Raw genomic sequence first — 25,633 nt, forward strand, 5'->3', positions numbered from 1 at the left:
AGTGTGTACTAAACCACTGCTTACCAGAATAAATTGTATTTTTGGAAGCGATATCTTAAACATAACACTTCAGGACAATAATTTATAGAAAATTCCATTTAATGGTCTGTTTTTTCTGTCAAAGTAGGCGATTACACGATTTTTGCAATGTCTTGAATGCATTCAGAGACAACGAAAACTTCATCGTCGCGCCCACTCCATCGCCCTCCCCTTTTAAATAATGATCTACAACGTTATTATTATTGTTATTATATTAATAACACCGTGTGACAACATATTGTTTTCCCCTTGTGTATATTATATTATTAATGGCACTGTGAGTCTGTGTACACTATCAAACTCACACACAAAACAGTGGTTCTAAATACAATGAGCGGGCCACTTACGTGAATGTTAACAGCCATTATTTTCGGCTTCATTTGTAGGTTTTTTTTTTCAAATCAAACACGTAAACTTTGTTTACATGTTGAATAAAGTAGGGTTGAACTCGCACCAGTTTTCAACGCAGTCTTTTCCCCCCTCAAAGTCAATTGTGTGCATTTTAATATTGCCATTAACGTCTTGAATTAATTTAATATATACATGTCACGGAGTGCCTTAAACTAAAACCTCGAACGAAATAAAAGTTGATTGTGTAATATCTCATTTATATTTTCAGGAACGGCAGGAGATTTTTGCCCTTACTAAATATGGCAGCGCTCGCTTCAATGCCCTCGTCGACTTCAGTTGTATTTCCTGTATGAAGGCGAAGCCGCCTTGCCAGCAGTATCTGTAACCTATGAACTCCCGAGTGTGCCAGACCAGTCCTCCGCCATATTGACTGTTGTCTTGACTGGAGGAGAGAGAGAACATTTTGTGGTCCGACAATAAACCTAAGTGTGCTCTTGGAATTCACGAAACTGGTGCAAACTTGGACAAAGCGCTTTTCGGACCCCATCGCGATGGCAAGGAAGAAAAGCAAACAGCAAGGCGTCGCTCAGAAGGAGCTTGTACCCGGACAGCAGACCGCACCGAAGAATGCAGTCTCTCTTGGCGATGCAACTGGCGGCGGCGGAGATGCTGGAGTGGAGAGGCTGACCACCACCAGGGCGAACCAGGCAAGCTACTTAACCATCTCACAATCAAGGCTGATTTGACCACGGCCAGACCCTCCTTGCCCAGCCACCATACAGTATGGATAACGAAAACAGCTCCTCCCAAAAAGCTGGATCGTATATTAAAATCATTTGACTGGCTTAAACGCTATCGCATACGTGAACGCAATAATAGTGGATGGAACGTTAAGAGTCCGACAAGCAATTCAAGCAAACGTGTTTCATTTCAAGTAACTGTGCTCCACTGCTTGGCATCGTGGTCATGCAAAGCCCATCTGGCCTGGCAGACAGGTGACATTGTGCTTCAGACAGGTCGTCCCGTTTGCAACGTTAAACGCACAACAGACCCAACCGCCCCCGCTCGTGTTAGCCGCAAGGCTAGCCGTGCTATCGGCGGGCTAGCACGCAAACGTGCTTTATTACCTTCACTTTGCGGGCACTACAGGAAACGGCGGCTACCCAAGCTATGAGCTAATCAGGCTAGCTCGCGCGGATGCATAACGGCTTTGTAACAGCGTTGCTAACACTCGACATTTTAGTCGAGTCCGAAGCACCCGCAGCCATTGTTTTTAATCCACCTTCACTCGCTGAAATGCATGATGCAAAATATAGAACGAATGCAAAGTTGATGGGGAACAAGGAACCTAATAGTAAACATCCGTGATGGCACGCTTTAGACGAGACATCTGTCAAGCTCACTCGCCTTACTTGGCACCACTGAACTTGGCCGCTTGCTAATGAGTAATTACATTTGAAGGCAAGCATGGGAAAATAGAGTTATACTGTAGTTCGACTCCCTGGAATAACCTTCTAATGATTTGTATTTGTGCGTGTGTGTGTGTAAAACGGATTACTTTTATTTACATTTATGATAGGGCTGATCAACAAATCAGATTCTTAAGCGGCATTTCACTGGGGCACAATGCAATTTTCAAATCTCAAAGTCTGCAATTTTGAACATTCAGGGAAAGATGCTTCATTTTGATTGGTAAGATCTGTGTGTGTGACACACACGTCAAGGTAGTAAATCGATGTATCCACCTGTTATAATTTATATAACAGAATAAATCCTGCGTGGCTGCACATACATAGATCATCTTTGTGTTTCATTTCACACTGAGACTATACATTCTTATTTCTGTTTGGTGGCGTTCTTAGGCTCCATAAAGTTTCAGAAACATTGTCCGTAGATATGAGTGCCCCTGTGAGACCGATGTAGATGATCTGGCTCAGTGTTGTGACGTATAACACAGGGTGTGAATTTGACCGAATTTGCATTTAATCTGCTTTTTAATCATTCATTTTTCTGCAGACCGCACATCAGAATAGTCTGGCAAAGATGCTTCTGTGCGGCGTTTGTATATTCTCCCCATGCTTGTGTAGGAGCATAAGCTTTGTAAAGTCAAAATTTTCAGTATGTGGCTGGCATGGTATGTGTACCTACTTTTGTGGCTAACTGGGGAATGTAAAGATTACTCTCCCAAAGTCATACAGCGATTCCAAGCCATAGTACTTAAGTATTTAGATGAATTAGATCATAAATAATAAATAATATCATTGCGGTAAGGAGTTATTACGTCATAACATATGTAGTTTTACCTGCCATAATGTAGTACAAACACGATCTTCTTACTCAATTAAAAAATGACCTATTCAGTGTTGGTTATAGTCAAATTTAAACTATTGTTAACTGCCAATGTCTGGCAGCACACCCTGTTATTTCATGTTATGTCCTGTTTTGGTAATTATCCAAGAAAGTGAAGTGTCCCATGTTGCAGTCTGACAGCTCCCCTAATTGTGTGCTATTAATTAAAATGGGTAACCTTTTTTGTCCTTAGCCGATGCATACCTGCTGCCTCCTGTGCCACCGGGAATTCAAGGACTGGGGGGCAAACTTTGTGAACGGGCTCCCCGGGGCACATGGCACCAAACTGGCTGACGCCGTGCCCGCACTCTCCCAGGCCTTATTGCGGGAGGCGCCAGGGCGTAAGCTGTCTGATTCGGTGCCTTCGCTGTCCCAGTCCCTGCTGGGAGAGGTGCCTCTGTGGATATGTCAGAGCTGCTGCAAGAGCGTGGAGGAGGAGGAGAGACGGAGTGCGCTGGAGCAGCCAACTGGGGTAAATACAAGTGCAGGGAACTGGCTGGTCCGTCTGGATCCTTTTTTCCCCCTCCAACTCCTTTGACATTGAAATGAAGCCTTATTGTATGTTTATCAAGGTGATCTAGTCTCTGTTGATCTTGCTTTTGTTTCTTTGTTGACTTATCACAGCAAAACCTCCAGAGTCAAAATTACTTCTGTGACATTCACTGACTTCCGACATGTTCATATTTCATGAAAAAAATATTCTGAATTATTAATTGATCATGCTTGTAACTCAAAACACCAGTGTCTCAAATTATTTTTACCCATTTTAATGAATTGAAATTAAATCATTCAGCCGATTAAAACAGGTGCCTGCAAATTTAGTTTTTTAATTTAAAAAATTGCACCTTGTTAAATTGTATTTTCAAAAACATACAATGGTGGCATAATTACTGGTACATAGAATTAAAAAGGATTGTTGTTCAATTCAACACACATCGTGCTACTCATTCTCGCGTGTGCACCTTGGCCACTTGGGTCAGTATAAGACAGACCGGTCTATGTTATCATACATGGAGCCAGAGGAGACGGCCCAATTCCTCAGCAGTAATATTAGGCACTTTTCTCAGACGATAAAGAATGTATGACTCTGAGGACAAGCAATGCGACTAACAATTATTTTCACAAATGATTTATCTGTCCATTATTTTGTCGATTAATCAATGTGTCTGATTTTTTTAAAAAAACCCACCAACAACAGCAAAGTTTACATTTCCATCCCTAGATATAAATTAAGAGTTAAGAATATGCACAAAGGTTTACAACTGGTATGTTTCAGTGACTATTGTATGTATCCATTTGTTACTGCCCCATAGCTTAAAGGGCTAAAACACCCAGAAATATGCACAAATCAGTACCATTGGTGTTTCCCATTATGTGTTAGCATTAGCATTAAGATAGTGGAGTGAAGGCTAACTAAATCTGACCCCTAACCATAAGGCCACTCAACAGTCAAGTTCGGTAATAAATGACTGACGTTGTAATAAAACGAAACTACGGTGAACTGAAATAGCGAGGTGCACACCCTGATCTGGTTGCCAGCCAATGACAGGGCACACATCGCCAAACAACCATTCAAACCCACAATCCCACCTCGGGACATTTTCGAGTGTTCCATTTGCCTATCATGCATGTTTTTGGAGCGTGGGAGGAAATAATGGCTTATAATAGTCACTCACTTCTTTTTGGAAATTAGGAGGGCAGTTTGCTGAAAGTAAATTGCAATTTTTACCATTCCAAACTGTCCAAATAAGTATTGAAGAAGTTGCACCGGTCTACAGTTTAAAAAAAGCACATTGTGGACTCACCATTACCTCCGATGAAATGAACGAACGTACACACGTTTTTAGGAGATGATCGGTGTGTGTGCCTAGAGGGTGAGTCTCTTCACATTAATTGGTTATTTTCTGTGTACAGTCAGTCTTCTTTTATTAATGATAGCTACTTTATTTCACTTTTGTTCACAGCAGCAGAGAGGAAGACGCATTACATTAAATTTCTGGTTCTACGATCGTCATCACATTTCTCCTCATTCATTTAAAGTACATCGAGTGCAAATCTTACTTCATTTTCCGAATTCCTGCAAGATTTGCTAAAGTCACCAATGATAAGCTCCAAGTTTCTACATGAATTTAGAAGCATCCCCCCCCCATATGTTGTTCGATAGTTGGAGTCCAAATTACACAAATTTGCTGGTTGTGCTGTAAATCTTCTGTCTGAATACGATTTTATTGTCTCAGTTTATTGCAACCTTTTAACATTTTTTGAAGTGTCTGAAGTTTTTTTTGTTCAGCTTTTCATGGCAGTTGCAAATGCTAAATATAGTTGAATGGGATGACTGTGGCAGAATCTCCTGTTGTGACTCAAAAACAGTATTTGTTTGTTCACCGAATAAAGTGAACTTTTACAGTGCCTTCCATCCACACATATTGAGTCACTAATAGTTTGATTTAGTTGTAACACCTACTTACTGTTGCTGCCAGGGATAAAATACAAGGCCTGCCATTAAATTATTGTGTTTGTGTGTGTGCGTGTGTTTTCTTATTGCAGGTACCATTGTCACACTCTTCCTCTTGTAAGTTCCAGGGCTGTGGGAATGGTTACCCAGAGCAAAGCACTGTGGATTGGGACCCGAGTTCCTTCCTGTCAGCCCACAAACTCTCTGGGCTGTGGAACTCAGCCCACTCCAACGGAGGGGAGCACTGCAGCCACAACGCCTCCTTACACCTACAGCAAGGTCTGTCGTCTCGTTTTACGACAACGAGCATCATCCAGCATTCAAACCACAGGCCTCGGGCCCTGTGAGGTTTGTTCAGGAGCTGCGAACGAGCTCTTAGTACTCCACAATACAGTTGCAATTCATTTTATGGCCTTGCTGAGGTGTTCATGATTCTAATATCCTTCATGAGGGAATATATGGCTTGAAAATGAATAAATTACCAGATTGCATTTCTGCAAAAACTGATGCACGTTGTGGATAGAGAGTGAAATATTGCAGTAAGTATAAAAGGAAGAGTTTATTTCAGGCAGCTTTGTGATTGCTTCTTCTTGTGTTCTCAGTTCTCTTCACTTTGTTGTACTAATCTGATGCGTCACTCGGGTTGTATTTTTAGACAAACTTGAAATTCTAACTGTACTGAATCTGTGATTGGAAACTCAATTACTTTATGCATCATTAGTTAGCCGTGAAACGTTTTGACGTAATTATTTCTTTCTATTTAATTAATACTCTGCGCCTCTCTTCATCTCTGTTAAATGCTTGACAGCATAAAGACAACAATTATTTGCGCTTATTGGCACTCTAAAGAGATAGTAACTGTATCCAATTACTGTGTAGCTAAAGGCAAGGGCAACATCTAAAAACATTGGAACACTGACATTGAAAAAGCGAGTTCCGAAGGATGAAATGAAGGATTTGAAAAATAATATTTTCAATTGCAATTCAGTTTTGCAACTTTCAAAACATACTCTCGTCTGGCATATACCTACCTACATTTGGAAGATGGGGGGGGGGGGGGGGGGCATGTTCCTTTTTAGAAAAAAAAGGCAAATGTCAATGTGCTGCCACATCTCACACTGTTCGTAAAAATATATGTTAAAAAAAAAAAAGAATTTTGAGCCGCTCATGCCTCACTCCCACGGTTTTGTGGAAAACAGTTAAAGTTGTTGCATTTTTTTTCTTTTGCTCCTGGCAGCATATCCTTCTTTGCAGGAGAAGAATATTTACATAACAATTGCCTATGACTAAAGAGCAGGGCATTGAAAATCAATATCACGTGAGGAAAAAAAGTGCACTCTTTTCAGTCCTCGCCATCTGTTCTTTTTATAATTTTGCTGCATTTATTTTGTCTTTTCGACATGCAGGTATAACAACGGGATCGGCCTGTCATGAGAAAAGAGGACTCCACGAAGCACCTGGAAAATCTGCTAAAACATCGGTAGCCAAAGTGTGCCCCTACAGTCACCCGCTGACCCAGAATTCCAGTGGCTCCACCGCTGGGACTCCCCTCTCTACCTCAGCTGACCTGTGCAAGACCACCCCCAAGCATTTCAAGAACGTGTGCCGTCGACCAACACCGCCAGGTGCGCCGTGCTTATTGTACATGGGGATTCCGAGTGCAGTCTCTCCTCATTGAATCAAAATCCAAGCGTAAATAATGATAACAACAGTCAAAGTTGGAAGGTTGCATGTGCTTTGGTTGTATGGTTCAGGATTTCGGGGAGGAAATGTGATTAATAAGTGGCACAAAGATTACAAATTTACTTGGCGTTGGAACTCATTTAAATTGACTATTTTGTTTAAATCCTAAAGACTGGAGCATTACAATACATTTTGCTTTCAAGTTCTAGTCAGCATTTTCTTGGTTTTACACTGGCTTGATTCTTTTGACATCTTTGTGACAAGTAAGATTGTCACAGATGGGCCTCATTACATCTTCAATTGTTTGGTATTACATTTGCAGCTATTTTATTATACAGTTGTATGACATTTAGGGATGTTAAAAAGGGAAGTGTAATAGAGTTAGAACTTAGAACTGCCCTGGAGTATCTTGCGTTTCCACTGGATCATGCATTTGACAGTGTGATTTATGAAGATGCCTGACACAGCTATGCCAATGACTCTGGTCAACAAATTCTTACCTTTTTTTTTTTACTTTTTTTTTTTTAAATCAGAGTCAAGTAAAGTTTGCAAGAGAGTTTGTTTGCGCTGATTCCGACTGTGCAGTCGTGTATTCTTCAGCACATCAGGTGATATTGATAGTGCAATTAATAATAAGAATATGTAATATAATTAACAATATTCCGGAATATAGGGTTAGGATCAGCAACAAGTGGAATCTGTTTTTGAAACATGATAGCTGTGAATTACAATGTATGCTAAAATACACATTGTACAAGCTTTTATAGGTCAAACTTAAAAACAAAAATTTAAAACGATCTCAAAAACCTGATGTGATGGGGAAAAAAAGAAGTAAAGACATGTTTTTAAAATCAGCATCAAAATACATTTCGGGACACATAAAGCCATCTCTGATTAAAATTTGCTGTTGAGTTCTGTTATTCATAAAAGGTTCCCTTTCAAGCAGGGGTGGCCGGATGCTCTCAAGGGGCACATTTTATTTTCAAATGGAAAGATGAACAAGCTCATTTGTTGAAAGGGGGGTGGAGGTAAAATATATGTTATGTATGTTAAAGTGCAATTAAAAATAGTTTCATTCAATGCATTTTTGTTTTTTAATTGTATTTTTTATTCTTATTATAATAAAAAATGTATTTATGAAAAGAAATACAATTGTTCAATGTATACATAAAAATTGCACATGATTTCAAATTTCACATACAAATCCAGATAAATTCTTAAATAAAATAAATACAAATAATTATGAAAAGAAAAAGAGGAAATACGTTTTCCTAAAACTGATTTTAGGAAATCAATGCAACAAACATTACAGGAGTCTCAGTGCCAATTGGGCACACTGGCCATAGTTTTCCAAGGCTTAAGAGCAATGAAGTGATTAATATAAAATCTGATTAATAGGTGGTTGTGCAATAATTGTGACATGACACCTGATTCTTCCAGGTGAAGCCTTCCACACCAGCGACCATCATCAACACACAGACTTGTCAGTACCCCCCAACAGTCCCACGGGCCTGTCGTCCCAGCATTCCTCCCTCCTGCCCCCAAAGCCGAATTCGGGACAACACAACCACATAACCTCTTCATCTGCCGCCGGTGTCGCAGGCCACACCCCTTTCTCCCCTCTTGTACCAAACCTCCATGGGTCCACAACTAAAAGGGCTTCTCCTAGTCCGGATAGCCCGACATTAGTTCACAAGCCCAGTCCGTGCAAAAACTCCCACATTCCTGCTGTGAACACACAACACGGAAAATCGGGCACGTCACTGGCAGGCTGTAACCACCAATGTAATGGACACAGTACGGGAACGGTGGCTTCTACAAATGTGGGAAGCTTGTCAACTGGGGCCTGCAGGTCAGTACCTGTGAAGTAACCATCAGATTTGATTCAGATGATTGATTGGTGTCAATGTTTGCCTTGTTTTTTGTTTTTTTTCCTTGCAGGGACCAGGCATGTAAGGGGCACAAAATGACAAACGGGACGATGTGTGAGCCGTCACTAGAGTTAGAGGAAGTGGAGGATGAAGACAGCAGCTCTGAAAGGAGTTCCTGCGCCTCCTCTTCCACTAACCAGAAGGATGGGAAGTACTGCGACTGCTGTTACTGCGAATTCTTTGGACACAATGCGGTACAATTTATTGTTTGACACCATTTGTTTAGTAGGGCCTGACTGATTAATCAGCTGGTCGATTTCATCGGCTGATATTGGCTCTTTAGGAAATTGTGAAAACTCAAATAATTCTCCCCAAAATAAAAAAATGGAATGTAGCTGATTTTTATTTATTCATTTATTTTTATGCACATCAACACATGACGACATACGACAAAGATAATGACATTCAATTACCTCACCACTGTCCAAAAAGGCCCATTATTTTTTTCTCTCTGTTGTCGCGTTAAATACTAAAGGCCAAAGTACTATAAAAACACACAAATGTTCTGCATGTATTTCATATCTTTACTGTAGCTGGAAAAAAAAATCCCAATTCAAATCAACATCATAATGTAGTAGAATGCAAAGGCTCCACGTTTGGGGGGAAAAAATAACTTGCTGCATTTATTTTTCAAAATCGTTCAGCTCTACCTGTAAAGCATTGAGGGACCAAAAAAATAACTTCTTTTATCCATGATATATTTTTCAGTTTATTAGCCGATTAATCAGTTATTGAAATTTTACTCCCCTAAATATTGAAATAGCCTAAGAAAATCCATATCAGTTGGGCCCTACTGCTTAGCACACAGGGACTTTAGATTCTTTTTCAAATCCTCACAAATCGGGAAAAGCTCATTTTGAAATCTTCATTCGGTCATAGCCTCCAGCCGCTCCCACCAGTCGAAATTACGCTGAGATCCGAGAGAAGCTCCGGTCGCGACTCACCCGACGCAAGGAGGAGCTGCCACAGCGCCAGGACTCGGAACTGACAGTGTCTGGTGCCATAGACAACAGGGATGTGGATGAATTGCTGGACTTCATTAACAGTTCTGAGCCCAAACCTGTAAACAGTGCCAAAGCGGCCAAAAGGGCTCGGCACAAACAAAAGAAGAAGGTATGCCAGTTAGAAAATTGTCTTTTTAATTCCATTCCTAATACTGAATGTAATTAATTCATTGAAAGTAGAAAACAGTGTAACCTCAAATACAAACGTTCAAGTGATGGTAGTTGACCTCAAAATTTTTCTCATTCTCAAAAATGTGACGTTACTCTACGAACAGTAGAAAAACCTTTTAACAATTTATAAGAACTAGCTGACAAGTACTGTGTTGTTGTTCAATCTCATTATTTTGATCATATCTTGGTTCAGGTTTGTTCAGGAATTGCGACCTATTATATCACAGGTGTCAAACTCAAGGCCCTCGGGGCAGATCTGGCCCACCACATCATTTTATGTGGCCTGCGAAAGCAAATCATGGCAAAAATGAGTTTGACACCCCATTATTACACCTATGATTAGTAGCGTTTTCAAATGTCCCGTTTGTTGGCAGGCTTCTCCAATCATCTCCATGTTAGTTATGAGCCATAATGTTTTTGGCGACATGGAATATACATCCGCTTTTGCTTGGTAAGATTGATTTGTGGTTGTGATATGCACTAGATCAATGCTTAATTAATTCTGTGAGAGAAATACAGTACATAACTACTCATTACTGAGCATCCTTTAAACACTTAATGTTGCAATAAATTCAAAATCTGGTTCTATGGTCATCATCACATTTTTGCCCTTTTCTTGCATAATTTAATAGGACAAAGGAAAATCAAAACAAATTTAAGGAGTAGATGCTGACCGTGCCGAAGTCCCATGAGATTGAGATGCCTGGACTGTTTGACCTGCAAGTTTTTTTTTTGAGGGGTGTTCGGCTTTGGAGGAATACTTTTCTCTGTATTTCACTAGAGTTGTCCTGATCCGATCATGTAATCGGAAACCAGGACAGATCACCTGATTTTCAGCTGGTGGTATCGGCTGAAAAAGGTTTTGAATGTTCTTAATTTCTAAAGTCATGAATCTAATATTTCATTTGTTTATTTGAGTTGAAACACTGCTGACCTAGAGCCATAAAAATTTTTATCATGTTGTGATACCTCTATTCGGAAAAAAAAAAGATAACACAATTTGAACGTGCCTTTTTTTCTTCGTAATGCATTGCTGAGGTGTCGGATCGAGATTTAGGTTCAAAATTCTTTTATGTGTGATCGGTACATCCCTATTTTTAACAAGCCAAAATGAAGGTCCAAATGTTATGTCATTTACCATGCAGGGAGATCATGATGACAATGTTATTTTCAGTTCAACAGAAAATAAGTGCACTCATGATTAATAACTTCAGATCTTTTCAGCATGACAGATGATGATTTACCACCATGTCATGTGTATTTCAGGAAAAAGCGCTGCAGGGCAATGTGGGCGCTGCAGGCATTGAACCCGTTTCTAATCCATCAGAGTGTATGGACGAGCCCATGCCTGACACCGCCGAGACGTCACGCTTATTGGATTGGCCCCAGCTGGAACTCGAGCGGGTCAACAGTTTTCTCACCAGTCGGCTGGAAGAGATCAAAAACACCATCAAAGACTCAATTCGAGCTTCTTTTAGCATGTATGATCTCAATCTGGACGTCAATGACTTCCCGAAAAAGGCGGCCACTCTGGAGGGCAACCATTTATTGTCCCATCTGAACGGCTCCTCTGACATGCAGCAGATAGACCTCGACCTAGCCCCTCTTTCACTGGGAACCTTTAAGAACCATCTGGACCTGGTCAACGGATGGGAGGACACAAATACGTCCTCGAATACCACCGGCACTGCCACCACAGCCACTGGGATCGCGGCCGGCTCCAAGGATATCCAGCGCTTGAACACTACGCCAAGTCTCTCCAAGCTCATTCGAGTCCGCTCCCCGGAAAAAAGCACTTCTGACAATTTGCCACAGGTACCGGCCCAAGTTACAGTGAAAACAAAAGAGGACATCTCAGATCCAAAGAACAGCACAGTTGGGAATGGCGGTACAAAGTCAAAGAAGAGTAAAAAGCAGCAGCAACAGCAAAAACAGGAGCAGTCGTGTTCCGAGCACAATCCCAAGGTCACGGATTCAAGAGTGGCCGAAATCATTTGTAATGGCTCCAAAGCTGCGCTCAAACAGCTTCAGCAAGGAGCAGACGGCCAGAAAAACGGCATGAAGAAAGCCGAAGACAGCAGATCATCCAGAAATGCAGCGGCCAACGGAGCAAACCTTGCCCCCACGAATGCACACAAGGTTAAAGGTGACAGCGACGTACGGGCGGGGCGAGAGCGTGAGCAGGATACTGAAAGCAAGACTCTTCATGCCATTTCGGCAAATGGGCAGCATCAGGCACAATCCAAGGGGAAAAATAAGAAGAACAAGAGCAAGGGCGAAAAATCTGCGAGTGTTATTGGTGCGGGAGAATCTTGATATTGATATATTTGTGCGCATGCCCTCACACTCTAAATTCTAATTCTTTTCATTTGATCTTTAGATGATGTCTTTCTTCCGAAAGATGTGGATCCTACGTCAATGGATGAAATCGATCGGGAAGTAGAATACTTTAAAAGGTAAATAGAGCACAACGGCAACTCTCAAAACATTGGAACATTCGAAGTCGACTGAAAATCAGTCTGTCACTTAACTTTATGTATTTCCATCAATTGCAACTCAAAACATGTGTCTTAGGGTCCAACTGTTAACAAGTACAGTTCCAGACCACCCGTGCAATCATTGATCTCCACAGTATAGAAATATCTTATTTAAATACTCTCTATGTATTTTTTTTTCTCGCATTTATGCACTTGATATTTTTGAAGGTTTTAAACACACTTTTGAAATAATTCAAACACTGTACCTGTCAACACATGTAATATACAATGCCCTCCATAATTCTTGGCACCCCAGGTTAAGATGTTTTCTTTAGCTTCTTAGAAAATCATTTTTTCCTTAATAGTTTAGGACAAAAATTAAAAGAAGAAGACAAACCAACATTTAATTCAAGTGCATTTATTTTATTCAGTGAGAAAAAAAATCCCCCATTAAGGAATGATTCTTTTCCATCAAATCATGTGTGCCATAATTATTGTCACCCTTGATGTTAATACTTGGTGCAGCCCCTTTTTGCCAGGCAAACGGGACCTAATATTCTCCTTTGTTGTTTCACACCATTCCTCTTTTTGGACAATCTCTCTCCATCATCCAACGACCTGTCACAGGTTTTAACGGGGTTGAGGTTTGGGGACTGAGATGGCCTTGGGAGGAGCTTGATTCTGTGTCTTGTAAAGCATGTCTACAATTTTCAGTCTGAGGGTAGGATTCTGCAATAAAAAACTGAATTTATTTTTCGGCTTTTAACACATCTTAACCTGGGATGCTGTGCAAGAATGTAGCCCTCAATCCCTCAATGTGTTTGGAGTAAACAAAACCTTTTTTTTTCCAAAGTGAAAAATGTAACTTTTCATCTCACAATAGGTATCCATAATCATGCCCAAAAGATACACATTTTAAAATGAACATACAGCCGCAGGATCACAACTGATGACGTTCAATGACTTTCAACAAAAACGGGACTATGCTGAAATCACGCACTTATGTATATGGACGAACAGTGGGCCTCTCGCGGCTGAAGCCAGAGGGCCGCCATGTTATGTTGCCACTGTTAGTGACATCTGTTCAGTTTTCGCCAGACACTGTTATCAGTGCGTGTTTAACGCTAGCATCCCTGTATGGAATTGAATACAACTTTATTGTCAAATGTGCTGTACGTATGTGTAACATAACATATGCCGTAATGAAGGCCTCTCAAAAAACATCCACCGTTATGTTATCTCAGTATTGTGAATTGTAGTTTACAGAGGTTAGGTTTATTACTTTGTGACGAAAGTTTTCCTTTCATTTCATTGTTAATGGTTGTGACAGCTCTTGAAATAGCACTCGGAGATATACCTTATAAGACAAAATGCATTCTCGCATTCGTGCTGATGAAATGCACGTGTAGCGCTTCTCTCAGACTCATTGATATAACCGTATGCCGCGCAATGCGGGATTTGCGCCGTCTGGACAGAAAATAACGTGAAAATACTGCAGAGAAATCAATGTATTCAAGTTGGGTGCGCTTAGTGAGTGGCATCGCATGAGGGCCGCCCGTGGCTTCACTACCACCGACGGCAAGTAAATGGCTTTGTCAGTCCATTATATAAGACAGTGGGTGAAATCCAGTACTGCCTGTTTCATTCTTCTTCAACATTTATAACGTGCCGCCATCTAGCTGTTACACAAACCAACATAATGGGGATTTTAAACCAAAATGCAGTTACTAACCTTACAAAAACAAATCTGCGAAAAAGCAGGACCCCGAACCTGGAACCTGTGATGGAGGGGGTTTACTGTAATCCTTAAAATGCTCACTGAAGCAGGCTACACGCATCAATTCTTAGTATCGATGGATTCCATGGCTGTTACTAGACAAAAAGGATTCACGATTTGTCACCCCATCCCCTTTTGCGAGGAGGGGTTGGATGAATCACTCTCAAGACATCTCACACCGCGGTTAAGATAATCCATTCAAGACATATGATAATTGGGCCTTTGCTGACTTTGATCGGAAGGGGCACAGAAGTTTTAGAAGATTTACTCACATCAAAGGCATGCCACCCATGCTGATGGTTGGTTCCACATTCAAGTTTTTCCAGAAAACTTAGTTGAACTCCAAATTGTAGGAAGCATTTGACTTTGGAGTTTTCTTTCTACTTTAAGTTTAAAATTGAGTGTCATTTACAGGTGTCCACTTGATTCCCCCCTGCCTCTCCTCTGCCTGTCTAAATGCCTGTCATCTTTCTAGGTTCTGTCTTGATTCAGCAAAACAAACCCGCCAGAAGGTAGCGGTGAACTGGTCCAACTTCAGCCTCAAAAAAGTTCCCTCCAATGCAGCTCAATAACTGACGAGAGCCAGGAGATAAAACGTCACACTACAAACTCTTTCCATAGAGCTGTGTTTGGCCTGAGGCCTTCTCTCATTCCCTCTTTTCTTCTTGATGAGTAGAAGGACCTTATTCACAGCTCGTTCACAGGACTGATGTTCAACCGCTGGCTAGTCAGCCAGGGATCAATACAAGGCCAGCTCGACCCTTTGTTGCTGTTACGGCAGTGTTCACCAAGTGACAAGTACAAAATGGGAAAACTAGTGTGTTTGTCCACTGCATTCATGTGCTGACGTATGTAGTATGTAAACATTTACCTTACATGAAATAAATGTTTTTATCAGAAATCTGACATTTGAACGGTGTTAAACTTCTGGACCTTAATTCTGGTGCTCCCCCATGATGTTGTAACATTCAGCATGTTTGACAAATGTCTTCAATGTTTACTCACAAGCAGAATGCAATATATTTGTCCGAGTATTTTAGTCATCTAAAAAGTCGTCAAAAACGTTGCACCATGTGAACCCTATACAATATTACCCTATTAGTATGACATGAGGGTAAGCAGAACTCATTTCATATACTCAAAGCACTCACTTTCACTTAATAATGTCATATTTGTCTCGTAAAGCGCACACCCCAACACATGGCTACCGATGACCTGCCCATGCATGACATATTTGAGAAAAATGGTCACTCAAAAGGTATTGCCTCAACATCACTCCTTCCTAGGTGTTCATTCTCGTTTATAGTGTTAGCCAACATAGTTCAAGAATCCAAACATCAGCCCTTACAACCCAGGGGGAATGTTCAGTTTCACATTGGAGTCCACACTCAAATTCATTTTCATGCTTGTACATATTACGTTGTTATTTTGGGCCCTTGTCAGGCTTTGGCATGTCTTTGGTCGTGTGTGAGTGAAACGTTTTCAACCACCCAACTCTTTTCTGTTTCCCAGTGGAGTTCCAAGGCTTGATGATATTTTAAAGAAAATCTTCACGGCTGCATCATCAGCCAAGTTTTAGCTGGTGGTTATCCTTGCGATAGATAGTCAATCTTTGGTCTGTCATTTTGTTTCCATACAGACAACATCTAATGCTCTCCTGGTTTGATTTAATTAGAGAAAGCGGATCTTAATGTTTTGAATGTAGATTTATACTATACCAATAATAGCCAAGTGTCTGTTGGCTGGTTTTTCTTGATTTAAAAAGAAGCTCATTTTTGATACTGTGAACAATCTTTCGTTACGGAAGATTAAAATGATGCAGTTTTGACAAACATACATTAAGTCTGGCGTTTGTTTTTCTATGCTATCGGGCAAGTCCACCAGGAAGTGGTGACGTCAGTGCGATGTGAGCCTATTAGCTTTCCGTACTTTAGCATTACCCGATGATAGTGAGTGTTTGATTCTCGTAAGTATAACCGTGTGTGGATTATTTGCTCAGTTAGTGCCACAATTCCCCAAGTAAGCACATCGTTTTGAATAAGATGGAAGACGATAATCGATTTAAAAAGGTAAGCGCCAAATAAAAGTCACTGTTCCGGCGATGAACAGCCAACACGAGCATTGGCGGCTAGCTGACTCGTTAGCAAAACAAACCATTGCTGTATTACGGGATGAGCATTAAATATATTTGACGCCAATGGGGCACTTCCGCATCAACTGTATTCGCTGAATGTGAATGAATGTAACGCCCAATGTCGAAAACAACGCTTAAAACGTAACTACGATGTTGTTTTATTTCTTCCTTTAAATTGCATTTCTCTGCACTGATTCTAATCCCTCAAAGGATAATCCAGTTTACAATATATTTGTTGATCAGGGAAGCAGCCAAGCACTTTGCATCAATTCGTTTGTTTACTGAATATCAAGATGAAGTATCACGTTAAATCATGTGCTAAAACTAAACACTTGCGTTTCACTAAAACACTTTTTCCTAGCGAACTCATGGGGAAACTGAAGTTTCCGGGATTGAGGATTCAGGAGATGAAGATTATGTTCCTTACATTCCCGTCAAAATCCGAAAGCAACAAATGGTATGTTATCGCCCCTTCAGTTGGTTTTGAATTAGTTTGATATTCGTCATTGCAGTTAAAATGAAATTTTGTACTAGAAGTCAAGTCAAAACGCACGTCTTGCTCACCTCACAGGTTCAGAAGATGTTGCGATTGCGTGGGAAAGTAGTGGATGAGGAGCACAGAGACAGTGGGGAGGAACAGAGGGATGAAGATGAAGGGCTTGGTCCACGTTCCAACGTCAGCCTTCTTGACCAGCATCAGCATCTCAAGGAAAAAGCAGAAGGTTTCCATTTCAGGAGATTAAAGAATTTTGTGAACACACTTTTTTTCGACTTTATACCCATTAACCCCGTTTTGTCTAAAATCAACAGCACGCAAAGAGTCAGCCAAGGAGAAACAACTGAAAGAGGAAGAGAAGATTTTAGAAAGTGTCGCAGAGGGCAGAGGTAATGTACTAGACTGTGATCAACTCAAACCCATCAATTGACTACTGTTGACACTGTCTTCATTTTTCTGTCAGCTTTGATGTCTGTGAAGGAAATGGCCAAGGGTATAATTTATGACGATCCAATCAAAACAAGGTGGGATCATTTTAGCATACAGTTAGTTATTAAATAACATTTCTGGCCTACATTACATAACCTGGTGGTTGCTTGTAGCTGGAATGCTCCACGGTATGTCCTCCATATGCCAGAGACCAGAAATGAACGTGTCAGGAAGAAGTTTCATATCCTGGTTGATGGCGATGGCATCCCTCCTCCGATCAAAAGCTTCAGGGAGATGAAGCTTCCGCCAGGTTGGACTACATGGTTACCTCTTCCCCTCTCAACCAGCACACGTGCGCACACACACAGTATACCGTACGTCATCCCTTTGTCTGCAAACAATACTGTCGTTGTATTTGCAGCAATTCTTAAAGGTTTGAAGAAGAAAGGAATTGTACATCCAACGCCAATTCAAATTCAAGGAATCCCAACAGTGTAAGTGAACTATGCACACCTACACAATGTGAGCGAGATATTTTATTTTCCCAAAAATTAGAGAGTTCGGCTTTAAATATGTAGTTAGCCTCCAAGAATGTAAAATTTGGGTTTAATGCATTTTTCCATTAAAAATAATATTGCTGACTGGTGTCAACAATTTTAAATGTGTTGGAACTACAGATGCTTTAATATTTTCAGATTGTATCTGACACTTTTTGATAATACCCATAACATTGGTAATGGTGGTGCCCCCATTCATGATATGAAATATTCAAAGATTTTAACCTCCCCCTGTAGTCTGTCAGGTCGCGATATGATCGGGATCGCCTTCACCGGCTCGGGCAAAACCTTGGTCTTCACTTTGCCCATCATCATGTTCGCCCTGGAGCAGGAGAAGCGGCTGCCCTTCTTTAAAAGAGAGGGACCATATGGACTCATCATCTGTCCTTCAGTAAGTCATCGCCTATTTTTTCTTCGACTTTTCTCAAGAATATTATCTACGTGAAGCTTATTACCTGTAAGGATAGAGGCTATCAGCACGTTGTTGTTTGACGACAACTTAACTGTCTGTGATTTGACTTTGCAACAGCGAGAGCTCGCTCGACAGACGCACAGCATCATCGAATATTACTGCAAACTGCTGGAGGAGGAGGGAGCCCCTCAGATGCGGACGGCCCTCTGCATTGGCGGCATGTCCGTCAAGGAGCAAATGGAAGTTGTGAAACAGTAAGTTAGAATACAGAAACAACCGCAGCTTTTTTATTTTATTTTTTATTTTTTTATTTTTTAAGAACCCACAAATTCAAACTACCTAATTTTTGCATTTATTTTTTTTACTCAACTTCAAATATTGGAGGCCTTTATTTGTAATGCAATTTATCGTACATTTTTGAAGTAATATACAGTATGTGTTTTAAATGAATGGATTTTTTTCAGTGGCGGTTTTTTTGTTGTTGTTTTTTTTTTTTTTTAAACTAACTACCCGTGTACTGCACTTTAAGGATCACTGCTCTAATGGATTGAGATGCAGTGCAGTCGCGTCCTGGAGTGACTAGCTATGACATGACCAACTGAGTACACTATAAAATGTGTTCCGCTTGCAGTGGTGTGCACATGATGGTCGCCACTCCCGGGCGTCTCATGGACTTGTTACAGAAGAAGATGGTGAGTCTGGACATCTGTCGCTACCTGGCCCTGGATGAGGCTGACAGGATGATTGACATGGGCTTTGAAGAGGACATCAGGACCATTTTTTCATATTTTAAGGTAAAGAATTTGACGGAACTGTTTTGAAGTATGATCTAATCGTGATTTTTGTTTTTCCCTCAATATTGACATTGTGATTTAATATGAGATTGAGAACTGAACTTCTATGAAGATTTTCAGTCAATAAAATGTACCGATACATTTACGGTATAGTCACTGACGGTATAGTGGTCGCCTGACTTGATGAGCGGGTGGTGTGGGATCGGTTCCCAGTCAGTGACGATGTGGGTGTGAATGCTTGTTTGTGTCTAAATGTGCCCTGTGACTGGCTGGCGACCAGTTCAGCGTGTAGTCTACCTTCGTCCGAAGTCAGCTGGAATAGGCTCCAGCATCTCCCCGCGACCCTGTTCAGGATAAGCGGCGTTGAGGATGGATTTACAGTTGTGAAAGGCGCTTATAAATAGCAAGTATTATTATTATATACTGCCTATGAACTGACCAAAATGAGGTCGTTTTCTGCACACACAAAGCCTTGTGGTAGAACAGTGAAACTACAGATGGAACGGCGATACAGACATCACCAACAAGATGAAATGAAACATGGGATTCTCAAACATCATTTGAAAGCATCATTGCCCAGTGAATTCCACTTCATGAACAGGAAATGATTTAATCCAATCAATGCACAAATAATCTGCGATCTACATGGCCTGGAGCAATTCATTCATTCTACAGAAAAGTTCTGTGGATGTGCACTTCCAATAAGAAGCTGAGGCGTGCTCGCTGCGCGTATACAGTAGATACTGTCACTTGTCGCCAGCTTGCAATATGGGGATCCACATAACTTGCTCGTCCTTGTCTTTCTACTCGTAGTTAAATGTTGTCTGTGCACCATGACACTTTTTGAATAACAAATCTCACAGTGGCAGTATTATAATTTACTCACAAGTGCTGGTAAAGATTGAAGAGATGAGTTTGCAGAAAAGTACCGGTATGTGATAGAGGAGAAGTGTTGTAATAATCCCTTTTTTCCTCCTGTAGGGACAAAGGCAAACCCTGCTTTTCAGTGCCACCATGCCCAAGAAGATCCAGAATTTTGCCAAGAGTGCTTTGGTCAAACCCATCACCATTAACGTAGGCAGAGCGGGTGCTGCCAGCTTGGATGTCATCCAGGTTGATTCAACAGCCCACTATCTGCAATCATTTGCCGAAAACTTCCTGATATAAAGGGTGACTCTGACTCTGTTTGTGCGTATGAACAGGAAGTGGAATATGTCAAAGAGGAGGCAAAGATGGTGTATCTGCTTGAGTGTCTGCAGAAAACAACACCTCCGGTCAGTACCTTTTTGCTCATAAGCCTTTACTCAAATTTTTGCACTGGTAGGACTTGTGCAACCAACTTTTTCAGTTGGTGGCACCAGCACAGACTGGGTCGCTCCCTTTTTTGGGTCATTACAGCATGACCGTATTTGCTGCTGGGTAGTCATCTCAATTGGAGCGCCTTATCTTTATGTACCTGTTGGAGCATTAGAACATGCACTCACGCTGTGTGACAGGATACAATTTTTATGAGCACACATTGAAAAAGCGGGATCATTTGCGAGTATAACGGTCCCAATTTCCGGTCCTGCCTTATCAAATTCTGACATAGGTGCAAAACTCAAAGGCATTTGGTTTTTTTGTTGTTGTTTTCCCCCAAAAGGTATTGTTATTTGCTGAGAAAAAGGCTGATGTCGATGCAATCCATGAGTATCTGCTGCTGAAAGGTGTGGAAGCGGTGGCCATTCATGGAGGAAAAGGTACATGTGCTATTATGTTTAATGCAATCGTGTACTGCATGTAACTTCACAACTATGGACAAGAGTCCATCTATGTTACCTGTAGTACCTCATTATGATCACTAGATGTCCCTTTTGCATCATCATTTTCAAAGAGACCATTGATAAGTCCAATCATTCTCTCTCTCTCTCTCTCTCGCTCTCTCTCACACAGACACACGCACACACTCAATTTAAAAGTTTGCACTTGTTTTAGTAACACGTCTGTGACATGGGCTCATCAAGGATCGGGAATTGTAGAACATTGACAAAAGCCCATTTCTTGCCGGGGCTCACTTGAAAGTGGCTCTGGATCTTTGCTCCCCCTAGTTGGCCAGGTCATGGCCGGAGAAACTCTTTGCGGTTGCTTTTTGTGTAAATTATGTAACAGTGGGTAAGGAAGTGAAGATTGACTTTGTAACACATTTTCAGAAATAGGCAGGTTCGGGAATAGATGATTCCGAAGTAATGTTGAATGTCTTTTTATTGGTTCCAGATCAGGAGGAAAGAACAAAAGCCATTGAAGCATTTAAGGAAGGAAAGAAGGATGTCCTTGTCGCCACAGATGTGGCCTCAAAGGGTCTGGATTTCCCAGCCATCCAGCACGTAGTCAACTACGACATGCCCGAGGAGATTGAAAACTATGGTGAGGCAATAATGTCTATGTGTGTGTTGATGACGATGCTGGCTTCACACCAGCTACAGGAGTCTCTGGTTTAGTTTTTGCTTTCCTAGGCTTTGGAACTTCATTTCAGGAAATCTCGGCAGACAAACTCACTGTCTGCTTTTAAATCTCTTCCGTTTTTTTTTTTTTTTTTTTTTTTAATGTATGCATCACTTTACTCTTGTAGTTGGTGTGTATATTTTGTTCATTGACTTCTTTAATGGTTAATGCCTCATAATTTTGGTTCGAAAGGTGCTCTTAAAGCAGCTTTGACATAAATATGTGACCTCACAAATGTCTGTCTCTGTGAATGGAGACAAATTCCTCTGTAGTGGAAAGTTTTAGAAGAGGAGAAGCTGTGTTTGTCTCCAAAAGATAAATCAGCACCATATCTTCATCCATTTTCCTCTCCACACCAGGCTGTAAATACAATACAATCAAATGAAAATAGTGTACCCGGGGACTCCTTGTACTGAAGGGCGATAACTCAAAATACTTTCAGTTAGTGTTTGGTAACAGTTCATTACTTAACCTCCGGGAGAAACCACAGTGGAACCAAGAGGTTTTTAAAATACTCAATAAACATGAAAATGGTATAGAAAGTCATGGTCATTATCCATTACAGTAGAGCCAGTTTGACAGCCGCGTCTATTGCACAGAGCAGCTTATACATAACATGAAAGGAATCCAAACTGCCAATTTTGAAATCACTTGGATGTATATCATCTTATTAGCATTCCGCTATCAGACCATATTTCACTCTCAATTTCATTTTCCTGTTTCTGTGTGGACTTCATCAGCATTCAAATAAAATGTTAGCCTTTTTTTTTTTTTTTTTGTGAAGATGTGTTTCTTTTTTTCAGTCCACAGAATTGGAAGAACAGGGCGCTCTGGTCAGACTGGTATCGCCACAACGTTCATCAATAAAGGCTGTGGTAAGGAACTTGACTCATAATGACGACACCAAAAATCTAATTTCCAACATAGTCTTCCACATGTATAGTGCACAATTAGCCATACCCTGGCCAAATTTGATGAAAATGTATTATTATTTTTTTTAATTTGTTGAATGGGTATCTTCTGGCTGTAAACGAGAGAATTATCAGCAGACTGCCTTGTTTGCACATTCTGACAAAAAGTTTCAAGTTCAAAATGATCCATGCATTTTCTCAATGCGGGCATATGCCGTGTTCTAAATTTGATACGCTCTAGACGAGTCAGTACTGATGGATTTGAAGGCCCTGCTCGTTGAAGCCAAGCAAAAGGTTCCTCCAGTTCTCCAGGTTCTCCAGACAGGAGATGAAACCATGCTAGATATCGGAGGTGAGTCATTCATGAAAAATCCCACCAACGTCTGTATTTGTTTGACCATGTTACGTCGTCTTCATTAATTCTTCTTGTGGTCTTTAAAAAAAAAAAAAAAAAAATTGTAGGGGAGAGGGGCTGTACGTTTTGCGGTGGTCTTGGCCATCGTATTACAGACTGTCCCAAGTTGGAGGCGATGCAGACCAAGCAGGTCACCAACATCGGGAGGAAGGACTACCTGGCCCACAGCTCAATGGACTTCTAAGTGTCTTTGCAAAAGGAACATTGCCCGCTGCATCCATCGATGTGATACTGTATCATTCAAACCAGAGGTCGAACTGTGCAGACCCATTATGACCGCCATCACAGCACCGATGAGATTCATAAGATTGTAACATTTTTACACAGGCTGTAAATAAATGTCTCTTTTTGAGAAAAGAATGGTCTTCTATTATTGCCTTAGTCCTCTCTTCTGCAACAGTTGGCTTGCTGATCACCAAGAACGCTTGCAAGTGACAGTCACGTCTTGAACCTCATTTGAACTTTTGGCTCTAATTAATTGCACAGCAACGTCAACACTGACAAGCCCGGGCATCATCTGCAAGGAAGGAATGACATCACCTGTTGGAATACAGTATCAGGGCGGTACGTGTATGGAAAATCTATTTCAAATCTAGTCAACCTCATTTCAACCTGGATGTGTGCTTAGTGGGAGTTTAGTTTCACAGCTAGTTTGAATACAATAAAATAAACTTTAAATAGTCTAAAAATGGCTCAAAACAAACATTTTCCATACTTCAAGGCATGAGTGGGCAAGCTTGTACTGAAGGGCCACCGCATTTGATTTTTAAAACTGACAGATGAGCCAGGTCAAACACGTTTACCCTTTAAAAAAAATTAACATTGTTTTGAGTATTGTAATATTGTTCATAACAATTCTCATCTATCATTTTTTATTTAACATATTTGTACTCACTAAATAATTGGTTAAGCGTAGATGTATTTTTTTGTTTGTTTTCCAAATGGATTTTTTTTTTAGAGTTTACAAAAAATTACTTCACCAAGGCTCCAGCCGACCCTGTGAGGATAGAAAATAGATAGATGGATTCATTCACCAGTTATTTAATATGCTGCGTAAAACACATTCCAATAACCCATTTTAGGAAAAACTGTCTAAAAATCCTGAAAAAAATGAGTAATTTACCATTTTCAAAATATGATTATTTTAAATTTGGTTTGATTTAATCATATATACCTGTACATGTATATGTAAAATAAGTTATTTCATTTGAAATGAATAAAAAAAATGATGAATCTATGTGAATACACCAATTTTAGGCAAATCAGTGAAAATTGTTCAACAAGTATTACATGAGTTATGTCACTTCATATGTCCACTGCCAGGTTATTTGGTGGCAGGGTCACATGCAGTTGGTGAAATGTGCAACGGTTAGGTCAGTGGAGGTGAATTATGCAAAAGGGCGTACATAGATGCCTTTATTAGTTAGAAATTCAGATTTTACTGCGCCAAAGTTGTAATAAATGAACAATTTAAAAATTTGATGAAAGTGCTTGCGAATGAGGTCAGCAACTGTTTTGACTTATTTAAAATTAAATATTTGGACTTAAAACAAAAATCGTTTGTTGTGATTAGATTACCGGTACAAGGAACTCATTTTACAACACGTTTACTATTATGCTTGAAGCTTATATAGATAAGCTTGAGACCAGTACAAGCATCCCTCACTAAGGTGGGGAAGATGCAGTAGATAGCACATTGTGGAAGCTCGAACTCTTGATAGGTCACTTCTCCAATTCTAATGCTTGCACAAGCTCTGCACTTTCTTGCATCTTACTCCTTTCAAAGCCATAAAGCGGTGATAAGAAGGTGGAGTGACCACTTTCATATTTACCATGCCACCGTGTTTGCAGAAAGATCCTGGTGAATCACACAAAGGGGGTTTTGAGCGAGGAAACGGATTGAGCATGAAGGATCGTGTTCTTGAGCGGACGTAGAAAACCCAGTAAGAGCTTTTCTCATGACAGTTGATCAGTATAAAAATTATGATGTGGCTCTCAAGATGGTGAGGAAGTGACGATGATAAAGTTAATAGTTGAGAGAACAACCTAAAATCCTACCCGTAGTATGTCATTTTAATAGTTTCTCCATCATAAGTGTCAAATTCAAGGCCTGCCCTCATTTGATTAAAGCATGGCACAATCTTCCCTTGACGGCCGTCCCCCCCCCCCTCCCCCCAAAGGTCAGGGACAGTATAATAGTCATGCAGACAAAGAAACCTTTCACAGCATCTGCAGTCATGCTAGTCACTTTTTGCAGAGGATAAATAATATATGCCAATGAATATTGTGATATTGTTTGTGCCATGTTTACATCGTTTTGGTTCAATGGTCCGTTGCGTAATGCTTTATAGCACCACCACATAGAAGGTTTTTATTTATTAACTGTGGCGTTTTCCCATTAGGTGTTAGCATTAAACTCGTTGACTGAAAGGCAGAATTATGTGGACATTTGAAATACGTATTTTGTTTGACAGTAAACTTCCACTTGGAGTGGCAGAAAAAAAAAAGTAGTCTGAAGTCTCTTTTTTGAAGAGTTGTCTGCCAAGTTTCTGCTTCTGATGTTAGTTGAGAAAAAACAGACTTCCAGTTATGCCTTTGCGTGACAGCATTACCTTTTTTAGTAAGTTTAACTGCATTCTATAGCAGATTGTGCCGTGATGGGGGAATGTATACCATCTGAAAGCAGCATCCAGAAGCAAACCTTTAAGCTTTCAGTCCAATATAAATTCATGCAATCAGCAAAAACAACATTTGAGCAACTGCAAGA

At 40.6% G+C, this 25,633-nt stretch overlaps 2 protein-coding genes across 3 annotated transcripts; both read left to right on the top strand.

Annotated features, from left to right (window-relative positions):
* Positions 1–823: 823 nt before the first annotated feature.
* On the top strand, positions 824–16,073 carry fam193b (family with sequence similarity 193 member B). 2 transcript variants are annotated; one of them, XM_086105744.1, is made up of 10 exons: positions 824–1,097; positions 2,933–3,211; positions 5,287–5,473; positions 6,601–6,819; positions 8,318–8,729; positions 8,819–9,002; positions 9,688–9,921; positions 11,250–12,282; positions 12,364–12,439; positions 14,713–16,073. In XM_086105744.1, exons 1-10 carry the CDS (start codon positions 942–944, stop codon positions 14,807–14,809), a joined length of 2,877 nt encoding a protein of 958 aa, XP_085961870.1. In that variant the 5' UTR covers positions 824–941; the 3' UTR covers positions 14,810–16,073. The 2 variants fall into 2 exon arrangements, with proteins under 2 accessions (XP_085961870.1, XP_085961871.1); XM_086105745.1 differs by having other exon boundaries at positions 5,317–5,473.
* Positions 16,074–16,148: 75 nt separating this feature from the next.
* Positions 16,149–23,226, top strand: ddx41 (DEAD (Asp-Glu-Ala-Asp) box polypeptide 41). Its single transcript, XM_086105746.1, has 17 exons — positions 16,149–16,306; positions 16,733–16,828; positions 16,943–17,093; positions 17,182–17,256; positions 17,331–17,391; positions 17,470–17,606; positions 17,718–17,790; positions 18,091–18,244; positions 18,383–18,519; positions 18,897–19,059; positions 20,041–20,172; positions 20,262–20,333; positions 20,702–20,798; positions 21,313–21,462; positions 22,344–22,415; positions 22,693–22,803; positions 22,914–23,226. The coding sequence occupies exons 1-17, from the start codon at positions 16,280–16,282 to the stop codon at positions 23,048–23,050; spliced, it is 1,845 nt and encodes a 614-aa protein (XP_085961872.1). The 5' UTR covers positions 16,149–16,279; the 3' UTR covers positions 23,051–23,226.
* The last annotated feature ends 2,407 nt before the right edge of the window (positions 23,227–25,633 follow it).

Source organism: Hippocampus guttulatus, chromosome 2, assembly GCF_054856545.1.
Source record: "Hippocampus guttulatus isolate MCC_2025c chromosome 2, RoL_Hgut_1.0, whole genome shotgun sequence".
NCBI lineage: Eukaryota > Metazoa > Chordata > Actinopteri > Syngnathiformes > Syngnathidae > Hippocampus > Hippocampus guttulatus.